Genomic DNA, 26,435 nt, shown 5'->3' with positions numbered 1-26,435 from the left:
AATAACACTGAGAGAAAGGAAGAAAAGTGCTTGGTTGCAAGGGCTGGCGCTACCTTGAAAGTGTTATACAGTGCTATTAGAAGAGTGTGTTAATTTTTTCCTCATAAATTTGCCAGATTCAGTCACCAGGGAAGGGCTAGGACTCCAGCTCCCTTTGTTAAAGATATATCTATCTTGCTGTGTCTTGACAGCCCTATCATGTCATCCCTCTGTAGTAGCAAAAAGTGTTTCAGCAAGAAGGGGGAAAAAAAAAGAAAAGAGAAAAAAAAAATGAAAACTGATGTGATCTACTCTGCTTCCTGTGGGCATATTTCACTATAGCAGATCCGGAGGGATGCTTTGTTATTCCTGTCAGATCAAAGAAAGAGATAACAGAAGAAAATATAAGAGGAAAAATATAACCCAGAAATGAGGGTAGCTGAAAAGCACTGCAAGACTACCACATCATTATGACTTTTCAAATTATTTAAATATGCTAAATATCAAGTCATCACCAAAGAAATAAATATTGCATAGGCCATATGCTCTGTTAGCTGCCAGAAAAACTGTCCTACTAGGATTAGTTTATGGGCACAGCAACTGCCTGTCAAACACTAGCAATTTTAATATTTTTTCAATTTGCTGTGTGAGTTGCAAGTATGCCCAGGTATCTTAACAGGTGCCTGGGAAAAATATCTGAGCCCACTAGGTTCACATTGCCTTGCTTTACTACATCCTTGCAATAATTCCTGCTGGACTGGGGAGATGTAAGCATATGGTAAAGATGCAACAGGCACAGGAAAATCATTGTACTGCACTACTAAGCTGGATTTGCAGCTCAACACTAGGATGATACAGTTAGCCTTAAGTCCAAAGCAAACCAAAAGCTGAAACAATTTTTCAAAATATTTCTAATCACAAACAAGGTGAAAGTGTAAAAAAGGAAATACACAGAGATCTGGCTATGATTAAAAAAAAACCCCAAACAATTAAAAAACCCCAAATAGCTTTCTGCAATTTATATGTGGTTTCAGTATTACATGTGATTAGCCTTTTATGCACTAAGCTGTCCACTTAATTTTTTTGTGTTTCATCCACAAGGCATTAAATTAAGGTGGTAATAAATAAAAATAATTTCGTCTCGTCTATTGCATCTTTTAATGACCAGTATGGCTGTGTTGTTTCCTTTCAGCCACAACACTTCATGTCATATGAGTTCCTAACTTGAAAAAAAGCACAACTCAATGGATTTTTGAGTGCCCTCATTTCCAGGTGTCTGGAGAAGAAAGGGACTTCTAAAATCTACAGATATTCTGGGAGAAACCAGGGGAGGAACTATATTTTACCAAAGAAATTGAGCCATAATATCAAAGCACTACAAATAAACTGTATTTCCTATATTGTTCTTTATATATTAGCATTCTCAGCATCAATTCCCTGAAGTCAGACAAGTCTGTCTAGTGGAAAAGGATTTGGATTATGATGTAAACTAACAGTAAAGACAATTCCAAATAACATCTAATGTCCAATATAACTACTGTTTACATATTAAAAAAAGATACAGGCTTTGTACCAGGGATGTTCTGTCATGTTTCTCCACAGGAGAAGACTGTCATGGTAAAGTTCATTATCAATTACTGCCTTACAAGTACAAGATGAGTTAAGCTGTCATAATTTTCTCAGCCAGAAATCCTGTGCTGTCAAAGAATGCCAATTTTTAATCTGACAAAAGGAAGAAAATTATCTGTTATTCTGACCTCTAATTTCTTGACATTTTAATGCTGTAATTGCTGTGGTTAGTGCTGCAAACATTATTCCACCTGTCAAGTAAGAATGAATCAATATCCTTAAGCTGTTCAAGTTTTAGTTTCCGTCTCACTGCTTTTACTTTTAAAATGTTGAAGAAAAAAAAAAAAAAAAAAAAAAAAAAAGTATTTTGGGCCTGGAAAATGTTTATTTTATTTTGTTACACATTTTTTCCTCCTCATTACAATATGAAAATCATTTTGCAGTATGTGACTATGAGAGCAGTACAGCTGATAGAACTGGAGAATGAACTGGAGAATTTACCAATTTCTAATCATAAAAGAATGAAACCATGAAATTCAATTTTATACTTTTATTCCATGGGGCATGTAAACCAGGACTTTCCTGTTGCCCTTGTAACAACTTGAGGTAAATTATTGTGACCAATTATTTTTTGTTGTATCAGAAATTATGAAGTTGTTTGAAAAAATCAAATTGATTATGTTGAAATGAAAACAGTTTATTTTACCCCTCCAGCGCAGATCTTAAGTTGCCAAAGAGGTATTCCAGGGGCAGATGTATGTGATTTCATAGACTGAAGTAATCTAAAACTTAACGCTATCCCAGTATTAAAGTTTCTATCAGTAGGAATTTTCTATATGGAAAATGAAGAATAGATCTGCAAAGAACAATAACACAGGATGGCCATTTTTCCAATACTAAACAGTAGAGATTTCTTGGAGAGCTCCCAAAGCATATGAGAAAGCTGTAAGGAATGGCAGTGATCAGTTGTTCCACTGCTAAATATTTTTCTGTAGATAGATGACTACAGAAGTAACTTTAATATTCTTCACAGAAAGTTAAGAACATATTTTTAGTGGTTAAGTGAGGCGTGCTCAAGTAAAGGGTGAAAGTGAAAGGGCCAAAGTACAGCATAAATAGGTCACAGGGCCCCACCTTTTGAAATTACATCTTTCAATCAGCTCAGACGTAAATGGGAGGCTATTTTTTATTTGGAGACTTATTTCACTGGATAGATTCGGCTGGGACTCAGTTCAGTATGAAATTAGCTATGGCCACAGTTACTGCCATACTTGAGCCCACTGGTCTGATAATGGCTGCTGCCAATAAGGTTGTATTGATTGATCTTGTAAAAGATATACATCTTTTACAGCCATGTATTGAGTGCATTCACCATCCTCTGTGACACAAAGGCCACAGAATTTTATTTACAAAATAAACATCAAGGGCAATTGGATACTGAGAGATGCATTTTCCTGGATAACTTCACAGTGCAATTAATTCTAAATTGCAGTGTTTCTAAATTAAAATGACAGATATCACCACTTGCCACTGTAAAATATGATAAACAATTTTTATAACTATTTTAAAGGTGCTAGTGTTCTTATCCTTAATGTCTGTATTTACAAGGGGTCTTCAGAGGCTTTTAAAATATCTTTTTGCTTTTAATTTATTTTCTGGAATATTTACCAAAAGCCAGAATAAAGTCAAACAAACCCAAACAAGCACAAATCAAACAACAAAAAAACAAAAACCCCATCATATAAACTTGTAACAGAACTATGACCATCAAATACATGGTCCTCTATATCATCAGGATGTCAAATACTTTATTATTGGCCAGAGAATGCCCACTAGTTTCATAAACAGATCCCAGGAAAACAGAAAGCAGGTCTAGATCTATCTATATTTAAACATGCACTGTAAATTCTGATTAAAAATTAATTAAAAGTATTTTTATCTTTCTTATGACAAACCAAAAATCAACAATCCTGAGATCTCTTGGAAGTAAAAGCATACTACTTTTGAATGGATGTATACAACTTTATTAACAAAAATAAGGAGGATTTATTTTTTTCTAGTAATTTTTCCTTCTCATTGCTATCAATGAATTTTTGTACAAATTGAACTTGTTGCAATGAAGATTAAGCTACGTTTTTAGAAATGTACAGTGTTAATTGCCTAAGATGTTTATATGTTATTGACTTAAAGGGCGTGAGTTAGATGTACAAGTAAGTGAACAAAAACACCTCCATGAATCTTCTTAAATTTCTGATGACAAGATATACGAGCAAGTAGAGCCCTAGGAGAGCTGAAGAGTCTCATCATGTCATAAGATGTTAGATAAGGTGCACAGACAGACAGATAGACCTCAATCCTACAAGCTGTCTTGTGGGAGTAGACCCTAAAAGTCAAGACATAGGAGTTTGCCCATGCAGATCAGGACCCTAAGCCATGAAAATCCCTTGTATTCATGGTGCTTGACACTTATTATACTTGACACTTTTTATACTTTAAAAAACATTGCTTCTTCTTATCTCTATAAGAGCATGACTTTTCTCATGCTCAAAGTTTTAAATCCAGAAAATTATCACGCAGATGTCAACATGAAATATTTGAGGCAGGGGAAGTCAAAGCAATTGTAACCAGTCTTAAAAGTAAGAAAAGATTAGTTGTTTAGAAAATCTAAGGTATGTAGTGAAAATCCAGTTCTAGGAAGCTTGGGGTCTGAATGCTTTTTTAGTTCTGCCACCAAATGTAGCAGAATGCAGCAATGCACCACATTGGTAAAAAAACCCAACAAATACAAACAAACAAATTAAAAAACCACCAAAACCATGAAAAAAACTCAGTAGTTAGCTGAATGAATGCTTTCTAGAGTCTACTTTTTTTCTGAAATCTGTAGATTTCTGTCTGCAAGATTGGAAACAAACAAACAAAACCCCATTGCCTGGCAATGTACATTATTACTGTTTTGCATACAGCAGATGGCAGCTATCTGGGGGAATGGAAGATTGTGTGTAGAGCTTCATCACAGCAGCACTCATCTAGCAGCTGTTGCTTCCTCACACTTTCCACCAAATTTCAATTGTTTTAGCCAACAAATGAATGTTGCTAGAAAATCATCATGCAAATTAATAGGTACTAGAAAACCATCATTAAAGTTATTAGTCTTAGTGAAAACAAATACAGTAACTGGAAGAAAATATAGCAGGATATCTAGAACATTTTTTTTTAATTTACTGATTAATTTAAAACACTCACTTGTATATATTGCAAAAGTATATGTCTTTCATTCATACCTATATATAAATATAAGTACTTGAATGAACAACAAATAGAAAGCATTTTCTATTTTGATAACAGTTTGTGGATACTTTATGTGATTAAAAGTAATTTAAATATTTGCTGCAGTCACTCTAGAAAATACATTCTTTCTCAGACACATTTTCACCATCATCTGACTGTAAAGATTAGATTTTTGTCCTCTATGACTACGATGCAGGTTTTTTTTCCAGTTTTTCAGTTCTACTCAGTGAACTTAATACAAGTAAACTATAAAACGTAGCAGACACTATATTAAAGAATCTACATTGCAATATAATTTACTACACCATTACTGAATATTAAATCTATTAGGTTCATTTGTTTTATTGCTAGTTTATTCATACTTGCTTCTAAAATCACCTGGAGCCTAAATTCTGAATCAAGTCAAACACATCCATTTTGTTCAGCAGTGAAAGATGGAAAAAGTACTATTTCTTGTGAGATGACAGCAGTTTTTAGCATGAAATGACAGTAAACACCTACCTCCCTGAGGACAGGATCAGTGATACTGTCCAGGTTCACAGAGCCTTCATATGTTAGGTAGTGGAAAACGTTGAGTGCACGCACAGCTTCTGGTCCTCGTTGCTTGTAGCCAAATATAAGGTCAATCCACTGATGAAGTTGACATGATACAAACTCACTTTCCAGGGCCTGCAAGTGAAATTCAGGATTAGGAAGTAACTGAGAAAACATAGCAGGCATCATTCCATTTTCTCTTCAGGCTTATTTGATATATTTGAAATATTTTGAACATTACAAAAATTAACTTATCCTATTGAGATAAGCAGTAAAAAATATTCTCTTTTTCCTTCACCTTTATATCATGCTAATTTTCTTCTCAGCTATTGAGTTTCTCCTACCTGCAAGTATTTTAATAATTTCTGGGCTTTTCAAGTAGGTTAGATTATTTGTCAAAAAAAAAAAAAAAAAAAGAAAAAGAAGGAAATGAGAAAGACAATTCAAAAAAGCAGTCTTCCAACTCATTTTCAAAATAGTTATAATTAGTCTTAAATCTAAAATGGAAATTCCTCCATTGTTTTTTTCACAGTGCCACTACTCATCATGAACACTTTCCAGGTAGGACAGAGCTTCACGTCTTTCTGAGGAAATTTCAGATTTTACAAGCTGATAAACTTTGGGAAAAGATTATTCATTTTGTTCATTTACATCAAAAGGAGGCTGCTTCAGAACTAATCATCAGGAACTGTAGTACCATGTTTACTGGCAGCAGCCCCCTCCTCACCACCCTACAAGCAGGACTAGCTTCAGACAAGGCAAACCATGCTTGGGTCATCATGCAACCATTCCTCAGAGATTTTCCCTGTAATGCTCCACATGGAAGAGGAACTCTCTGTGCTTTGGTGGAAAACTGGACCCTTTTCTGTCAAAACCAGTGACTATTATCTCTGATGAAAATAGATGGGAAGGCTCAGGCTTAAGAGCCTTTCAATTTTCAAGGGCTTAAGTTCAGCATACCATAAAAAGCTATAAAGCAATGTTGCAGACAACCAAACAAAATGTTGTTGTTTCCTTTTCAAAATCAGAAGCCATCATATGCATAATGCAATATTATCAAAATACCATTCATGTTGCTGAATACTAAATACTATTAAACTAATAGTATTTAGTTTCAAAGCATGCCTCCCAACAAGTAATTTAAAAATGCCATGTCTTTAATGATATTGTAGTGTGCATGTACAACATGATACAGTCAGCAACTACATAATTCCATATAATCTTTTCCATAGGACTTTTACATCAGTTAGAGTGCAGGATGCTAGCGTGCAAGGATAAAATGAATTATGCCACAGCAACAACCAATAAAGCCTTTCCTTACTTTTATTTGCTCAAATTTTAATGTTCCTTTTGTATGTAATAAAGCTTTTTAAGAATTTAGACTTTAAAGCCAGTTATCTTTCTAGCATCTATCTCAAATCCATTTCCAGCAATCAGCCTAAGAGTTTTCTTGAGCATCTGAAGTCCAAATATTAAAAGTTTCTTTTGATCTGTATATATTATTTATTTATTAACATGTAATTAACAAAAAATTATTAGGTATTTCTTTGGTCAAAATTAGCATTTTTATTTCTAGAATATTAAGAGCATTTCAGGAAAACAGCAGAACTTTTGATAACTCAAAGATCAGACAATACATTTGAAAAAAATATATGCTTGGTTTAAATGAGTGTATTTCACACTTTTCTCATCTAATATCCTCTCACGGTGTTAGAATCAGAAAAACATGGAACCATTGCACAGTTTGAGTTGGAAGGGACCTTAAAAGGTCATTTAGTCCAACCCCACTGCAATGAACAGGGACATCTTCAACTACTTCAGGTTTCTCAGAGCCTTGTCCTGTCTGACCTTGCATGTTCCCAGAGATGAGACATTCACTACATCGCTGGGCAACTTGTTCCAGTGTTTCATCATCCTGACTATAAAAAATTTCTTCCTTACATCTTGTCTGATCGATCTTCTTTTCACTTAATGCCAGTACTCACTACCATTTCTCAACAAGTTCTGCTAAAAAGTTTGTCCCCATGTTTCTCATAGGACTCTTTAAGTACTGAAAGGCCACAATAAGGTCTCCCCAGAGTCTTCTCAAGGCTGGACAATCACAGCTGTCTCAGCCTGTCTCCATAGGAAAGATAATCCAGACCCTGATTCTCTTTGTGACCCTCCTGTGAACCCACTCTAACAGGTCCATGTCCTTCCTGAGGACCCCAGAGCTGGAAGCAGCACTCCAGGTGGGGTCCCTCCAGAGTAGAGCAGAGCAGAAGGGCAGAAACACCTCCCTCAACCTGCTGCTCATGCTACTTTTAATGCAGCCCAGGATGAGGTTGGCCTTCCAACCTGCAAACAGACTTTATTGGCTCATGTCCAGTCCCTCATCCACCAGCATCCCCATGTCATTTTGGCAGGGCTGCTCTCCATCTGTTCGTCCCCCAGACTGTGTAGATACTGGGAGTTGCTCTGACCCAGACACAGCACCTTTTACTTAGTCTTGTTGAACCTCATGAGATTCCCATGGGCTGCTTCTTATACTTGTTCTGGTCCCTCTGGACAATATCCCAGCTCTCAGGTGTGTCAACCATACCACTGAGCAAATCTGCTGAGGGTGCATTCGATGTCTATGTTATTGTTGAAGATATTAAATTGTACTGGTGCCAGGGCAGACCACCACTTGTCACGGATGTCACCGAGCTGATGCAACTGTCCAATCAATTCCTTATCTACTGAATAGTCCACCCATCAAATCCACCTCTCACCAATTTAGAGAAGGATGTTGCAAGGGACCATGTCAAAAACAAGTCCAGACAAATGACACCTGCAACACTTCCCTTGTCCACTGATGCCACCACTCTATCATGGAAGGCCATTTGGTTGGTCAGGAAGGACTTTCCCTTGGGGAAGTTGTGTTGGCTGTCCCAAATCACCTTCCTGCCCTCCATGTGTCTTAGCACAGCTTCTAGGAGGATCTATTCTATAGCCTTCCAAGGAAAGCAGTCAGAAGTTCCCAGGGCCCTCCTTTCTACCCTTTTTAAAAATGGGAGTAATGTTGTCCTTTTTCCAATAACCAAGGGACTGCTCTTGACTTCAATGACATTTCATGGAGAGTGGCTTGACAACTAGGTCATTCCCTCAGGACTCTGGGTGCCACAGACACATCCTCAGGTTCCAACTTGATCTTCTCTTAAAGTGGGAGGGACTTTGCTCCCCAAGTCCCCATTTTGCAGTCTAGTCACTCGAGAGGTGTGGGAAGAGATGTTGCCATTGAAGATTCAGGTAAAAAGTACCTTGAGTACCTTGTTCGTTGTTACCAGTTTGTCAGTGTTGCTCATGAGGGGAACTGCACCTTTTTTGACCTTTCAAGTTAAAAGAGTTAAGAGAGTTGCACACATATGTTATATTTCCCTAAGACAGTTTCCATTTGCATGACCAGTCCTTACTCAGCACCTTTTCATTCTAGAGGAGGTCTTACTGACCCTGGCAGGTTTGGAGAACTTATATTTCACATGGATTCATAGTTATTTAATAATTTATTACATTATCTACTTTTTAACAGCTGCATATCATGTCTTTGTCTCCAATTATTTAAACAGATTTCTTGTACTAAGTTTACAGGTATAATGGTCCTTAATTCCTCGGGCAAGAACCTTAGTTTCTTGAAGAAACTTTGAGGAAATTTATAGCAAGGGAATATAATTATTTTGAGCTATATATTTCAGAAGAGTGGAAGCTGTGTGGTTTGATGCAGAATTTAGGGAAAGGACCAGAGTAGAAAGTGGAGAGAGGAGCCAGAGCTGTGAAGAAGAAGGGCTCTTCATGGGCCTTAGCACTGCACAGCCTCCAGCTGCAGGATGAAATGGGTGCTGTGTGTTCATGACCTCTCAGTTGGGGTGTCCTGTGGGGTATGGCACGAGGCATGAAAAACAGGAAAGGCGCCCTCAAGAAAGGGCCACCAAAATGCTACGAAGTCCCACCTTGCCCTCAGTAGGTCAAGGCTTTATAATCTGGATTTATTTTAGTCCGGAGAAGGTTTCTTGTATCAGGTCTGACCTGGTTTCTTCCAAGTACTTCTGCAATGCTACTCATGCGATACTTGAGGAATCCTCGCCCTAATTTGCCCTAATGCACCGGCTACTCCCCCGCCATGTAAGTGCCTCCTGAAAATTTATGAGCTGTTCACTATCAACAGTACATCATTTGGTTTCTCAAGAATATGCAATGCTCAGTAGGGAACAGGGTGAGGGATTTTTTGGTATAAAAGATAATTTGTAGGTACAGTAGGAAAAACATACAGAAAAAGACAACAATAATATCCTTAAAATAGGCTGGTGATCACCATAAAATCAGCACATTGGATTTAAATTATTTTGAGGGCTTTAATTTTATGATAATTTTTAATATGAATTATAGAAACATTTTTTTAAATTATTACTTATACAATTATGTAATATCTATATAATGATATAATATGGTTTTTAAAATATTTTTAAACAGAAATGAACCAACATCTACCTTGTTATCTATCATAATTAACATGTACACAAAACAGAGTTTTATTCAAGCACTCCCAAAATGAACTTGTTTGAACAGTTATTAGGGCTTCATTTTCAAATAGCAACATTCCAGTCAAGTTTTTTTAATGAGATTTGTTTTAAGGAAGGTGTTTACCTTTGTTATGAAGGTGTTTACCTATGTTATTGTTTCCAGTGGAGTGACTTTTATTGCTAATAGGTAAATTGCAAGCATTATTATACATCTAGTGTATACATATTTTGTGGGTTTTGCATGTTTACAGGCAAGTGTATGCACATATGTTCCACAGGCTGAAAATCTGACCAGTAGCTGTTGTAAAATAGAGGTATTAGTAAATTGATGTTAAAACTAAATAAAATTATTATGAACCAAATTACTTCTTACTATAACTCTTTTATGACCTTTATGAATGCTGCACATTATCCCCTATGGTAATTCTAATTTGATATTTAAAGGTATTTTCACAGGCATGTCAGTAGGAGGCAGTGGTTTTTATTGTAATACAGACTATATGCTGTGTAAAACATCAGAAGTTCTGGATTTATAAAATATCTATCCAGGTATATTTTGTCACCAGAGAAGTGGAAAACCCTGATGCTGCCACTTGTCTGGACCATGGTTGCACCTTCTCTTTCTGCAGTTCCTGCCTTGCCCTCCATATCCATATGCTGTCTGTCTCTCCAAAAAGCTTTCCATCTTGATATTCAATTATATGTAATATATTTAAAGATATTTTCTTATAATTACTCTGAGATAGTTTGGTTTTACAGATCTGCTCAAAAACAGATCATCAGCCATTTCATCCTGTGAGTTGGATTCTCTCCTCTCCCCTCATATCCATAGTCCTCTGCAGCAATTGCAGATTCTCTCTTCCAAATATTTCTCTTCCTCAGTTACTATTCCTTGCACTGACTATCAACGTGAAATCCTTGACTTTCCTCATAAAGTATTTCAGGCAATACTGCTATCTGAGATTAGTTATGTTCTTTTAAGCAAAGTAATATTTTAAAAGAAGTGACAAAGTACACCATACAGATTTGGGTTATTCAGGGATGTCTGCAGAGAAACTGATCCTTTATGTAAGCGTCTTCACGATATAAGTAAGATTCTTCAGCAGTATAGCAAGTTAAAAAAAAAAAAACATTGCTAAAAGTAATTAAAAAATCGGAAGTAGATTGAAACATCTTTTGCCTGAATAAGTTTTAATTGCATAACCTTGGCAATACACAAAAAAAATCAAAGCGACTTCTGAGGAAGTAATATCAAGTCTTATATATTGCTTATCTGGTAGAAAAGAAATGTCAACTGCTGCTGAATGGTGAGGAGGAAAAGATCTTCCAGATTCTCATAGTACAGAAATTTCATATTAGATATTTCTAATGACTATTCAAGAAGCTTTTTAATTATGAAATACTATGCATCCTTCTGAATAGCCAGGGAACGGTACAAAAATGCAATTGGCAGCAGAGGAGTGCAAATAAATCATTTCAGAGACAGAAAGAAAATTCAATCTTAGTAACAGTTATGTAATAGGAACAAAATATGTATAACAAAAACAAGACATCGTTTAGTCTTTCAAAAATATAATTTATCATGAATACATTTTTCTCAGCACTGCAATTTGTAATTTAATATGTGCATAAGCCATAATTAAAATATCATTATAATTAACTTTGAATTACACAATCTTGCATCTTTTGTTTCAAAACTAAAGAACGCTTATTATAAAAGCTGTGCTTCAGTGTTTCACAGTGGTGTTCCCTGCCTTGATTTAACATGCTTGACTTACTGACTGAATCTGTTCTATTTCTGGCTCTTGGACTGCTCTGAGTCTGTGGGGACTGAGAGGCTGAGTAGGACTACAGATGCACATCTGTGGAAGGTTTTATGCGTGGATTTTTTTTCCCTGGTAAACTGGGAGATTATGATTGATGAGCCCAGCATTAGGGTAATGTTATCAGGGACACTTTCTGCCTCTGTCCTTTGTACCGTTGCTGAGGTCAGACCATAATCATGTTAGCATTGAACATAGTGCTTTATTAATGTTTCATGAGTAACTCCATAGCAATCAGTCTAGCTTTGGATGGATAAGAAAACTGCTACAACAATCCCTGATGCATAAATCTAATGTTGAATATACTGTAATAGGTCTTGAAGTAACTTGATTGTCTTTTCCAGTCTTTTTAATAAGTCTAATTTTCACAAGTTTAAAGGAATCTCTTTTGATGGAAAACCATTTCCACTTCCATGTCTAGTTTGAAGTGTAAAACAAGCAACTGAAAAATTAAATGATACAATAAAAAAATCCCAGCCTGCTATTTATTCATTTGCACAGAATTTTAGTAAAGCTTGTTAACCAATTGGTTAAATTGTGCTGATTTATGACACTGTGCCTCTGTGATGTTTCTGAGGCTGTTCTGTGTTTTCTTTGGTAAGTATAAGGATGAAATCATGGTATTCTTGCTGTTATTTAAAGAAAATGCTTACATTCATAAATGTGCAAGTAGTATATAAGGATTTTTATTTACTCCCACATAAAATATGCCTGCAGAAAGCACCAAAAAAAAAAAAAATGAACAGAAAAAAACAGCATCAGCTAGGGGAAAAAAAGATCCTACTGTATGTTATGCAGTACCACATAGGATTCTTCCCACTGAAATGAAATTACTACTGCTGATTTTAATAGATAAGGGATCAGGAAAACCCTTACTTGAAACATTCCTTAGTTTTCTGTAAACATATTCTCTACTTGCTTTGCTAAGTAGCTGTAGAAATTCCAGTCTTGCACAAGCTTGCTGTGTTTTACACATCAGCATCACACCCAGGCTAATTTTTTCCACAAGAAAAAATGTAACAGCCAAAGCCTGGCCTGGGGATGACCTAACTAAATAATACATCTGCTGGCCGGTTCAAATAATGGAATCAGACGTTAGGTAGGGAATGTCAAACTTTCCAATCCCTTTGTATTTGTTCCTTTGACCAGTTTCATTCTAGTGACCAAAAAAACAGAATACTGGCAGTTGTTGTGTGTGTTAATAAAACCCTACATGAGGAAGTTTTTCTGAAAAAATATTACACATTCCAATTATTACATTTTGAAACTGTAATTCCATTACTTCTTACTACACATACGATCTGCATTTTCATGAAAAGGATTATCCTTCTTAACTACTTGCTCTTCATAATAAGCTTTGTAAAATGCTATGCATATATCATGCTCTTTAAACTCCCAAAGTTATTCACTTTGCTTTTATCCTCTGAACTCCATCCAAATGTGAATGCTTCTGTTTTCTAGTCACCCAGAAGTGAATCCAATATTCCAGGTGCAGTCTCAAAAGGACCATAGATAGGTACAACTGTTTACATCCTCTGTGATGTAATGATTCTCCATAGATGGCATCAAAATATGCTTATTTCTGGTGCTGTAATTCTGTAATGGAATTACAGAATTTTATCTAATCTAATTGCTGTTCATTGTCACCCCTACCTTGCTACTGCTCTATTTTTGGTACTATTTTTTGTTTCCAGAATTCTGCTTCTTATTATCTTCAATTCTTTCCTCCCAAGGTGATTTTCAGTCTATGTTTTACATCTAATTCAAATAAAACTATGCCTCTTTCTCCTCTTTTGCAGGCAGTTCCAAACTTTATTATCATTGTCATGGTTCCTGATTGCTCATTTGAAGACAGCATGTATCTGTGTAGAGATGAATTTTAGCTACTGATCATGTTCTTGCTAAAAGTAGATGATGGGGTGAATGAAGGCCATGCAGAAACTGCCTCCTGGCAAAACTGCACAAGAATGGCATAATGCTCACATCTGTGAGGAAAGGTCTGGAAAACAGTACAGGAAGGGTCTGATATAAATGGGTTATAATTTGTGATTTTAGAATCTGCAATGTACTCAATTATTTGGAGCCTATAATTATGATACTACTCTAGTCTTAACATCAGTTATATCTGTCTCCTGGCAGTCTGAGCATACTCACACATATGTGGAACCAGTCATTATCTCACTATCAACTCCTGTAGACCTAAAGAGGCCTAAATGCTATACTCTAAATTCATGTAAGCAGCTGTTTTCTTCAACAGCACGAAACTTTTCTGTGGAGAGCTGCTATGCTACTTTCTAAAAAGCAGGAATTGCACAAGGGAAATTAAACAAACTAAAGCTTAAGCTTTTTTCCAGGTGGTCTCTTATCACATAGTGCCTTTTATCCTCCTAGTAATAATTCCTACATTGTGGAAAGAAAAGATTAATGAAATACAATTTAAGATAAAAGGAAGATTATTTGCAAAATTTAAGAATGAGAGTCCTTAATATGCATCTCTTATTATATCCCCCAATAGGTGGCAGCTTGTTTCTCCGTTTTCACCAAGAAATCACACTTCTGTTCTTTCAGATATCAAAACTGATCCTCTAGGTCAACTTTAGTGTGCTTGCACCTGGGCTCAGTTTGGGTTTAGACACAACCACAACCCAAAAAGGGCTCTGTGCAGCAACATGGGCACTCCAGAGACACCAGCCTGTGATTCCACATGCCACACTCAAGAATTCAAATGAACTCCAGTGATCCTTTCAGTACACCTCCTTCTTTTCTAGTAAAATTGCTAGTAGAATTCTAGTAAAATTTTCAGCAGCTGAGACAATTACTTGTTTTTAAAAAGAATTTTCCAATATATGTGGTATAAGAGAAATCAGCCAAGAAATGTTGTTCAGCTTCTTCCTGTCAATGACAGACTAATCTGTCAATGACAGAATACATTTCTCCTGGTTTATGTAGTACATTTCATGTCTCAAGTGATGAGGTTGCCATCACTTCCTTAGGAGACTGTTGTACATATGTCAAACCACTTATTTTTCTAAATGGAGGACACTTCTAAATCATCTACATCTAGGAATAGGTTTGGTTTTGTAATATTCTATCCTTTTGAACTTCATAGAGCTATTTTTTCTATCAACTCCCAAAGAACAATTTTCTTTAAATAGACAATTCTTAAAATTAAAATTACCAAACTGATCAGAAAAAAAAAAAAACCCAACAGTTCAACACATTGCTAGATTTGCAATGCTACCACAAAAACACTCTTGGAAATGCATAAACTGAGCAGTTCGGCGACCGTATGGAAATCCACAGCTTACTGAAATCACAGTCCTGACTCTTTAAGAAAGACAAGTAATATGCATATTAAGGAGGAACTATTTCCAGAACAATACTATAAATTGAAGTATTGCTGGCCAAAGCATCTGAATATACTTTGCTGTTCCTAAAAAACTACTAAAAGCATATACATGCATTAACTTTATCAATAATAAAATAATTGTCTATCAAAATTAAAGAAAAAATATACACCAGAATTCTGCTTAAGTTCTGGAGGGCACATGACGATTTACATCAGAGTAGTTATTTTGCAGAATTTCTTCAAAGACTGCAGTTGTTTGCTTATGTTCACATTTCTACAGTTCCAGTTCATCTTGATGAACAGGTAGTGCATATCTTCAGGTGAATAATGACTACAAGATGGCTTGCAAGATATCAGCATTTATAGTATTCTTTTATTTTTTGATGTAGAAGGTGACGAGGAGGAAAAGACATAAATTTTTTCAGGCTATCTTGTATTGCCAGGCTCATGCATGTCTGATGCTTTTTCATGAGAGAGTAAATAACTGAAGTTAACTTTCCATAATTTGCACTCATGGAAGGAAAATCTCCTATAAAATAAAGGGTCTGTCAAGCAAGACAGAATGCAAATTCTTCACTTTTTTATTTTATTTCTCTAAATCTAGTTCTAAAGAGATGAAAAGCAGAATTAGGTTAGCTTGCTAAAATACAGAACTCCTTAGACTAAGTACAGCTTACCATCCTGTTGATACGGACGAAGTCTTCAGGCTTCTTGGCCCACGGAGGGAGGTCAACATCATTCACAACAATTTCATCTTCCCTGATTCCTAGATTGTAGCCATTACTGTTGACAAACATCTCGGGTAGGTAGTAAAATTCTGGAATTAACTCCTAGCAGGGAGAAAACACACAATGAGACTTTACATTTAACAGAGATGCTAAATGGTACTCCCAGAATCAGGCTCTCTTGTACTCCGTATTAAAGCATTCCTGGCTTTTTTTTATGTTTCTGTGCACCTTTTTAAAGGAATTTTATATCCTGCTTTCTTTGACTTACAGTCAAATGTATTCTGCATAATGAAATACTCAAACTTTGTTTTTTCCTATACCTGTCTTTATGAAAAGCACAACTGTAGACAACACAGTGCATATGAGTAAAGGAGACTTCTTCAGAATAACAGGTACAAGAAAATTTGTGCTAAGCCTTCAATATGAGAATATATTGGATTTTTAAATTATTGTTTAACAAAAATATGCAAAAGGGGAAAATTTGCAGATATAACTGTGTCTTGATCTTACTTTCTTTAATTCTTTAATTGCATAAGAAAAGGTGGTAAGTTTATTACCTATATAATGAAAAATAATACATGGTGAAGATCTTTTTCTACTGTAAAAAAAATTCAAGAATACACAGAGGGAAAAAAGTCTGCACAACAAATGTCCTTCAAACAGATATGCATACCTAAAAAGTGAAAGATCAATAACTGGAACATATAATAAATAATAGGTAACTTAGGATGTGAATTTTTTTCTAATTTCCATAGTAGATAAACAGGAATCCATTTTGACAATGAATATTGCTTTTTATTCCTGTTATTTTAGCATTAAGTATTGAACTGCAATAAAACCAAATAAAGCTTTAAAGCCCACTATCTCTTCTCTAATATCCAGATATGGATTAAATTCACCAAATTACATTGTTAAAAGCATTATGGCATTCAGTTGTGTAACATGATCAAAACTGATGACACAGCACCTGAAATCTGAGTCTCTTTGTGGTCCTTTCAAAGGCTGCAGATATGTGAAGAAAAAAAAAAAAAAAAAACCTACTGCAGACACAAACTTATCTAATTAAATCTGATCTGCAGGTCCATAAAGAATAGAGCAGTTAAAGTAATCTTTCAAATTTATAAAGTAATTTTAAAAAAAGCGTATTTGTTACAATTTTAAGTATGTTTAGGAAGGCAATTTAATTACTTCTTTACATCATAGTATACTAATATAGGTTAGATTAAAATGCAAATCCAATCAGTATCTAACTAGTATAAAACATTAACCAAGTGAGACAGACATGCCTGAACCTGAATAATTCATTATGAAACAAGCTACAATTCCAAACAGAAAAAAAGAATTAAATTATTACCTATAGTACATAATAAAACAGAAGCTAGAGCAAAAACAAAATAAGAGAAATCCTGAATATCCTATAATGTTAAAAGAAAAAAGATTAATTTAATGCCTATCTTAAGTTTTATTACAGACACCTCTAATTTACTCAGAGTATTTCTAAAAGCAATCTTCCCCCCTTCCCCCAAAACATGATTCACTAAATCTCAGGTTCCAAAGAAAGACCTTTAATTTTCTCTAATGGAGCCCCAAGAAGAATGAACAATCCTCAGAGTTGGAGAAATCTTTCGGGACTTCAACAAATCACTAACTCAGAACTCACTACCCAACATATACTACCACACAAGTCACTGACAAACTAAGAGCATTGCCTTTAAAAAAGGTAAAAATTCATAAAGACCTCAGAAATATCAAAAAGTCAAAGTTAATCAATATTCAAATGAAGCAGAATTTATTAAGGAAAAAGTTAGAAAAGTTTGTTCCTACTTTGTATAAAAGCTTTGAAGCACACAGAACTGGTTGTGATTACTATCAATTTTTATTCAATATGGTGGCACACTAACCTGCAATGTCACAGCAACCAAGTCCTTTGATTCCATTAAAGAAAAGTTATTTGTTAAATTTCCTTTTTCAGTTTTAAATGTCATAGCATGTAACTGCGGACTTTTACATCTAACATACCTGAAAGATTTGTGCTACCCAGAGACACATCTAGTGTTTAACTGAATTCTACTAACCTTTTGGCTGTGGGGGTATCTTGAAACAAAGGGATTTAAGTCACTGAGTATTTTTAATGGTATTTCTATTTAGTAAGTTTATCTTTGCTGCTCTTTGCTTTCAGGGTAATTTAATGTTCCCTTGTCTGGTATAGCAGAAAACATAAATAGAAATAGAATAAACAAAAGTATGTGATTAACTTTCTTTATAAGATTTATTATGTTGTGTATGTTTAGTTTGAGCTGTCTTATTCCTGTGCTCTGGAAATTAACCAGTGCCAGACTTCTGAATCCTCTTCAAATAACACTCTCCCTAGAATCCTAATCATTTCAGTTGCACGTCTCCTTGTAGGTTGTTTTGTTGGTTTTTTTTCAGTCAAAGCAAAAAAAGAAAACCTAAACATAGTATTTAAAAAAGATGAACTAACCTACTGTGTTATAGTCTCAGCATTCTCTTCAATGTTATTTTTAGTGCAGCCTACAAATACGTCGCTTATTTGAGTACTATTTAGCATGAATTGAAATTTTTCTTGAAATGTGAGCCACGTCACATGTGACCTTTCCCAGATACTTGCATATTTCCCATACTTTGTATTAACCATTCAGTTTTCTTTCACAGCATTTGATGTTCCTCTTGTAATTTTACTGTCTCCACTATTTACTAGACTAAGAAATCACAGTGCTTAAAAATAGCTCAGATAAATATATCCCCTTCTCATTTCTAGGGGATGAATTAGTATATACTAAAACATAGGCCCAGTATGAAAGCCTGTGGCATTCTGTATGCATGAACTTCAGATTCATGAATTTAGCTACTTAGATGAATAGAAAATACAACTAAGCTAGAGACACATGATAAAAATTTTGGTTTTATGTGTTTATTCTGCTGTGAGAAATTGAAGAAACTGTCTTTTTTATCTCATGCCAAAGGCAGGCAGTGGCTGGGCATAGAAGGGCAAATATCCTCTTCCCCAGGGCCCCTGAGCATGTTTCACTAAGAGAAGTATAAAATGGGAGAGGCAGAGAGAGGAAGGATTAGCAAGGACAGTGAGGCAGAAAGGATGGAGCCCAGGAGGTTTCTGGGAAAAGAAGCAGACAGGAGTGAACCTCAGAGGAGATGGCAAAGTGACAACTGGGGCCCAGAGAGAATCGTGTTAACTAAGAAGCCACTGAAAGTTGCAGGAATGTACAAAAGAATGCAGGAAAAGATAACACTAGCAAGGGCTAGAGTTATTTTCAAAACCTATTAACATTTTTCTCAGCCAGAGTTTGGTTTTTCTTTGTTTCACAAACAGGCATGTGCCAGTTCATATTCTAATAAATATTATGACCTGAGAGAGCCGCTCTTTTAGTGCTTTTTCCATTATGGACAGGAAACAGATACCTCAAATAAATAGCTGTTTCAGGGTGATATTCAGAGAGGTGACTGTGCCCATTCCTCCATTCCAGATGAGGTTCAGCTATGACAGCTATCCTGCAAGATATCTGTCTACCCTGTTTCCCCAGAATTTGAGTGAGAGCAATTCCACAATTCTTCCATCAACTGGTCTCAGTGTCCTTCATCTGGGGAGATTAACCTAATAACTGCCCTGAATCTTTCCTTATGCAATCTAAGTAAATTTTCCCTCATCCTAGCTATCAATCCATCCCAGATACTGAGAATAAATTACTGTTTTCTCTTTGCATTGTTTATTGTATGTTTGAAAAACATTATTTACCAGATTTACAGCCTTCAAGCTCCTAAAAGTCTAAATTAAGGATTATGATGTCTTGCTCCATTGTTTTTGTTATAGAAACGCAAAATATTTGTCTAACCTTCCCAAATCAGCTAGTAGATTTATTGCAAAACATAACTTTAAACATATTGCAAAACATAACATTAAGTCCATAACTTAATTTACATCTTTATATACTTTGGCCATATCATATTTTGTCACATGTTCATCACACAGAAGCCAAAATAAATGTTTTTGTCAACCTTTGTAGTCTTTACATTGGAGATAGAGATCGCAGACTTTTCAGACAGCATCTGCTATTTTTCATTCACTTCAGAGCAGAGTGTAATTTGTCATACAACACAGCTTTTTACAAATCACCAGTTTCATACTTCAGAAGTGTCATTGTTAAATTCACCCTGAAGATAGAGACAAGGAGACTCAAAAATTAGCAGGGGAAAAATGTATCTCAGAGATAGTATTTACGTCAAGGGATAGGACACAGAGGACCTTCTGTCTCCAAATCTGCTTTATGCTTGACAGACAAAATAGTTGATAAGAGGTTTCTTAAAAATCCTATTGCACCTTCAGTGGCACTAGTGGTAAAAAGGTAAATGTAAAGCCAGATCTGTGCAATGAAATGCTAGTTTGAAGCTATCATGACTTTGAGAAATTTAGGTTTCAAGCTACAAACATTCATGAAACACAAATCTCAAAATATTTTTTCCTACAATACACACATTGTGTCAGCCAGTGCAAATCAAGATATGAAAGAAAGTATCAAAACAAACAAACACATAAAGCAGCTTCCCTATAAGTTACATCATTTACCAGGCATAAAATGAGGGAATGCAAAGAAAAAAGACACAGAAAACCAAACTTTTAAAAAAGTCTGGCATTTTTTTAATATACACATACCAATTAAGCATTTTTAATGCATATGTTATTGCATGCAACTCAGCTGACCTATAATTTTGCGTTAACTGACACTATTCATTAAATGTTATTGGTTTCATTGCTCTTGCCAAAACACATCGAAGGTCCTAAATAAATCTTTCTGAATACATTACCTGTCACGGGTAATTTCTTACCACAAGAAATATCTAGAGTTCAAAGAGTTAATAAAAATAGGGATTTTAGTGATCTAAATCTATTTGCAGTAATTTCTGTCTAGTTGTCCTTGACATTTCATCAGCTGGTAACCTCCTCTGCACCCCTTTCGTTCACACTTCTAATAAGACAGGTTAGCTTTCCATCATTTCATAGTCAGCTGCCTTTCAAACTGCCCAAGAAGCTTGGCTCTTCTCACGTGAAGAACGATGCAGTAAAGCTACTGAAGGGTGTATAAAAAAAGCAAAATGAATACTATAACAGACATTTCTTGTCTGTAAATGTGATCTCTTGTTTATTTTAACAGCTGTACTAAAACCCCAAGGTATAGTTAACAGTATTATGTGCCTTGTGTCTTCATATAAGAAAACATCCCCCAAATGCATTTTCTAATTTACAAGCCTGTGACAAATCCAAACTGCTGAGAAATTAAACTTTAAAAATATGTCTTCAGGTGATAGAGGGCTGCTATTAACACTATTATAATTGTACACCACTTGCATCAAATCTGACATTTCTGTTTAATATGTTTTGCTAAGGGTATGCCATTTTATGGCCTCCCAATGAAATCAAATTCAACCCAGACGTTTTCACTTTTCTAGTATAATTCACTTCAAGGTTTTAAAGCTTCCATTTCTTTTTCTTTCTTTCTTTTCCTCCCAAAAGGTTGATCCCCTGGCATCCATTAATTCCACAAGAGTCTAGTACTGGGTCAGTGAGTCAGTCATGAGTTCCTCCATTTCACACTAAGGCACTTTACTGACATTTTGTCAGAGCTAGCTTTCTAACTTCTAAACAGACTATTCAAAAAGTAATATAACAAGTTTGAGAGGTATTAGGAAAGATTAGTGTCTGAACAGGAGGTTCTGGGAAAGTCAATGTTACCAAAAACTGGAGGGGGGGGCGGGGGGGGTTAGAAAGGAAAAAATGTGCAAGCTGACTGGCCAAGTTATGGTCATTTCCGGGTGACTTGCTTCCTCAAAGGTCACCCCGCGAACGTTCATTCTTCCTCCAGCTTGTACTGATTATCTCAAGAGAAGGTCGATGTTGATAAAGGGAGACAATAAAATAAACTGTGTTATCAGGTTCTCCCTTGTGTGTTACCACTCTAACACAGCACATACTGTATTAATTCTGTTTCATCCACTGTAGGTGAATGAGTCTCTTGAAAATGAACCAAAACAACCTGAGAATAAGGAACAAAATGGTCTAAGTAAATCTTTAATCCTTTATTGAGCAATAATCTATCATACACTTCATTTTTCAAAGGTGGTCTACTTTTTGCCATAATTTGAGATGCCAGAATTACAGCTTGTTTTCAGGCTGATTAAGCTACTGCCACAGCCCTATTTTAATTAGCTCAGTGTGAAATAATTCAGTCCTAGAAGAGACTACACATATTTAAAGGGGAGAGGGAAGGAGGGAAAAGAAAGGGAGAAACAGAGAGGGAATGCCAGGGAGGACACAAGCATGGGGGAAAAGGAGCAGGACACACAGAAATGTAGCTTCCTAAAGAGATACACATTATTCTGAAAATGTCAGGTATTTGGTTTTTAAATTTTAATGCAGAATTCTGTGAAAGTGGTTTGGATGTGTTTTTTTTCAGACAACATTGAATCTGTAAAAGAACAGTTGTGGAAAGCATCTGCTGTACTTAAAAATCTCAGTTCATTAGTTAAAATTGACCTACTTCAGCACTTACTGAAACACTTGAAAATAATGTACCTGAGTCCTCTTTCTTAAGCAGTAACTGATGTAAAAAACCCTCCAGATTTTACTTTCCTAAAAAAACTTTTTTTCTTTTTAAATTAGACCTTGTTAAAAAGAATAAAAACACTTAATATAATTATTTAATACAGTACTTGAGAGCAAAAATTGTGGCCATCTTACAACACACAGCAATGAAGAATGTCAGATTAATTCATTACACACGCTGTTTTAAAATTATTTCATAACCTGTGCCACAATAATTAATGAGATTAGTAAGATCAGAGATAAATGTACTTCAAGCAGCTCAGATGAATTTCAAATGTATAATAAGGAATACATGAATAATGAACACTTGCTAGTCTTAACAGTTTTCAAAGTTTGCTGCTTTGATGGATAGCCTATATTCCATGCACTAAATATTTACCATAGAGACTTAAAAAATCTTTAGGATGGGAAAAGAATTTACAGCATGTATATCACAAGGAAATCCACACTGCCAAGCCCTTCCCCCCATGTATAACTGCACATGGAGCCAGAAGAAGCTACACAAGTATACAGAAAACTTTAACAGAGAGCATGCCTTCAGATTCTGTACTCACATACAACCTGTACACATCTTCTCTTTTGCATACTCTATTCTTTCTAACAGGACTGCTGGGTAAATACTAGAAGTTGCAAGACAGCTGACCACTAGTTTTTGAATAATTCACACTCTCAGAGCTGAAGCTTTTCTGTTGTGCAAGACAGTGAATGCTGCCCTTAGCAGAGTGACAAAAATGGCCAGAAATTTTGAGGGGGTATCTTAGTAGTTCCCCAAACCTCACTGCTTTTCAAGTCCCTGAAAACTTGGTTAAAGTGTTTGAAAACCTGCAAGGCATTCTAAGCAGTAGCACAACTAATCTGAAAAAATTAGGTATTTGTAGTATTAATAATAGTCCATTTCCCTATCATTTTGCAGAATGAGCTTCAAAGCCTCAGGGAAAAGTTGGCCCTGATGTAATGGCATTGAGAAATGAAGTTCATTAAGATCTTAAGGAACAAACAACAGCAACAATTAGCTGCTATACTCATTCTTGATTGATCGCTAAGGAACGGAGACTCTGCAAATCAAAGGGCCTTGCCAGTCTACTCTGAAAAAAAATAGTTTTACAAATAAGGAGTTTGCTACTTCCCTTTGTGGGGATATCCAAACTCAGAGAATACTCAACTTCACCCTAACTTTTCATACACTCTTGCTTAAATAAGCATTTTTCCACTCCGATTGCTATCCTCTGAGGTTCCTTCCCTCTTTGTTTCTTGAGAAATAATTCTTCTCCCTTTCATATGTTTGCATATTTCATAGCATTTATGTGTCTCCACTTTAGACATTAATTACCCCACACATACACACATTTTTCTACCTGTATTTAACTCCTAAAAATCATTTTTTGTTCTTATGGTTAACTCCACTTTAGGTATATCTTATACTTGATGGTTTCCAGCAAAGAAAGCACTAAGCATTTCCTTTATCCAGCAAGAATTTGTACTAAAAACTGGACAAGGAAAAGGAAAAAAACAATAACAGATGTTCTCTGAGAACATAATAGCTCTGAATGAATGACTAACCAGACTGTTTCAGGTGGAAATTAGGTTTCATGAGATATTCCAGTTGTTATAACCTAAGAATAAACCTTTGGTATGATGATAAACTTTGTGCCATCCTGTTGATCTTAGTTTCCTTCTTAAATTGAAGACAATAGGAATGCATTGACATATTTTGCTCAGGCTATTGAAGTGCACCTTAGTAGATTTATACTCCAGTAGTGGCTTTGTATTAATACACAATAAATTATTTTGGTAGTGCGATATATAGGATGCTGGTATTAAATCTCTCCTAATTTCTAGGGATTTTTTTTGTTAGATAATTTATGAATGTTTTCTGTTTCTTTTTAGCATCTCTTAAAGATTCTGCTCATTTTTGAATCTGCTTTTATTAATCTATTTTAATCTTAAACTGAATCAATTCAAAATAAATTAATTCAACGTTATTTTCTAAACCCACCTTCCCTGTATCTTCATCAATTAACAAACCCCTATTTTAAACAGCATTTTTAATCCCTAATGTATCCCTGAATGGACAGGTCAGGGATTATCTGGAGAAAACATTTATTGACTGACATACCTCATCTGTTACTCCTATATTAGATTTTCTGTAATGACTGTGCTCCAAGTAGTATTTCTCTTTCTAATGGCATAACAGAAATGTGTATATATGTATAAATCTGATTCAGGGGCTCTATAGTAGACTGCCAAATGTATTCTGGAACACCTTGTTTTACAGTCTTTCCCCTAGAGCAATTATGACCCTTAATTTTTACTATTTTACCTGCTATCTCCAATTCCCTTTTTTACATTCAGTGGCATTAAAGAACATAGCTACTTCGTTTCTTTACTTTTTGCTGTCCTTTTCTGAAGGTATCTGGTTCTGAGCGTCTTTTTAATATTTGTTTTATTTTGATAAATTGGGATTTTTTAATACAAATACGTTTTGCAATGCAGCTGTTATCCATCCTTAATTCCTTCATCCTTGCAATGGCTGGCAGCAGCAGTTTAAATTATCCCACTTGGTTCACAAGACTCCTGGTATTTTCAGACAAACATTTCAGTTAATTGTTTTACTGATAACTCATTTGGTTGCTAGTTTAGGAACAATCCTTTCACTAATTATATACCCCACTTGAATACCATCTCTCCGTCTGTCCACAGATATTTCTTTATCTTTTGCAATGCCTTGATGTATTTAACTGCCCTCCTCCTGTGTACTAAAGCCAGACAAGAAGATTACAGTCACTTCCAACTGTCTTCCCTTGTTTCTCAGTTTAAGGCTCTTATCCTTTGTTTGAGCCCCACTCCTAGGATGTCACTCTCCCAGATATTTTAGTGGAATTCCAGGAAAAACAGATTTCATTGAAAAGTAAAAATCAAAATATTAGCACTTTGAAGATATATGAGATATAGCAGATATTGCCTCAAATTGCTTCCAAATTTGGTAATTTCCTGTTTTTCTTACATGGGTAAGAGTGATGGTACTTAAAAAACTATTGACTTACAGAGGAGCATGAATAAACATAAAATGGTTTGTCGGAGGTTCAGGTTGATTTCTTTAAAAAACATTTTCTCCCATATGTTAGGATGACCATACAATTTGCAATTAGTTGTTCTAACAAGTAACTGAATAACAACAACATGATTTGTCCCTTCTGAGACTGTTGGAATACTTAGGCAAACAAGAGCTCTGGAATAAAAAGAAATTGGCAAATATACATATTTTCTCTTTTTTTTTTCTTTTTTTTTTTCTTTTTTTTTCTTTTTTTTTTTTTGCCAAGACAAATAAATATAAAATTTTAAAAATATAAATAAAAATATAATGGCAATATGACCATTTCCTAGTATGAGTGGTAGCATATTAATAAAATAGAAACATATTCACTGGAAAAAATGTGGGTTTTTGTAAAAAGAGCAATTTTTATAATGAAGCCTTTACCTACTTTATTACTAGAAAATGAGAATCAAGGAGGAACCATATTATTCAAAATATTTCTAGAGTTTTGTTTCCTTCTGATAAGGTTTTATGTCTATGAACAATGACCTTTTGTATTTAACAAGGTAAATACAAAGGTAAGGAATAACAGCAGTAAAATCACCCTGCTCTCTGGCTGTTTCTGTATAGAGTGTAGAAGTTGTTTTAATCTAATGTGTATTGTTGCATAATATCCCCAGGCACATTCAAGTAAAAGCTAAAGCTGTACAGAAAAGCCAACATTTTAAATGGGTCTTGTCATTAATGCTTTATTAATTGCCCCAGGCAATGCAAACCCAGAGCTAGGCGAGCTATAACAATATGACACTTTAAGGTCAAATCCAATTCCTGCTGTGTTTTATGGAGTGGGCCAAATATTGAGTTAACAGCAGGAAAGAACAATTTATTGAGCTTTTCTCCATCTCCTGATTATCTGATCTAAATTAGATCAGTTAGGTTGTTTTTCTCTAAAAAAAAAA

At 35.2% G+C, this 26,435-nt stretch overlaps 1 protein-coding gene across 2 annotated transcripts in view; it reads right to left on the bottom strand.

Moving 5' to 3' along the window:
• Positions 1-26,435, bottom strand: part of NBEA (neurobeachin) — a 457,382-nt gene that overhangs the window by 40,271 nt on the left and 390,676 nt on the right. For both annotated transcript variants that reach the window (XM_054003372.1, XM_054003379.1), the window contains exons 48-49: positions 15,758-15,910; positions 5,338-5,505 (exon numbers count right to left, since the gene is read on the bottom strand). In XM_054003372.1, coding sequence (XP_053859347.1) covers positions 5,338-5,505; positions 15,758-15,910 — 321 coding nt within the window. The remainder of the gene's footprint in view (positions 1-5,337; positions 5,506-15,757; positions 15,911-26,435) is intronic.

The sequence above is a fragment of the Vidua macroura genome, chromosome 2 (genome assembly GCF_024509145.1).
Source record: "Vidua macroura isolate BioBank_ID:100142 chromosome 2, ASM2450914v1, whole genome shotgun sequence".
Taxonomy (NCBI): Eukaryota; Metazoa; Chordata; class Aves; order Passeriformes; family Viduidae; genus Vidua; species Vidua macroura.
The sequence above is the reverse complement of the archived record's forward strand: the minus strand, read 5'-3'. Positions and strand labels throughout refer to the sequence as shown.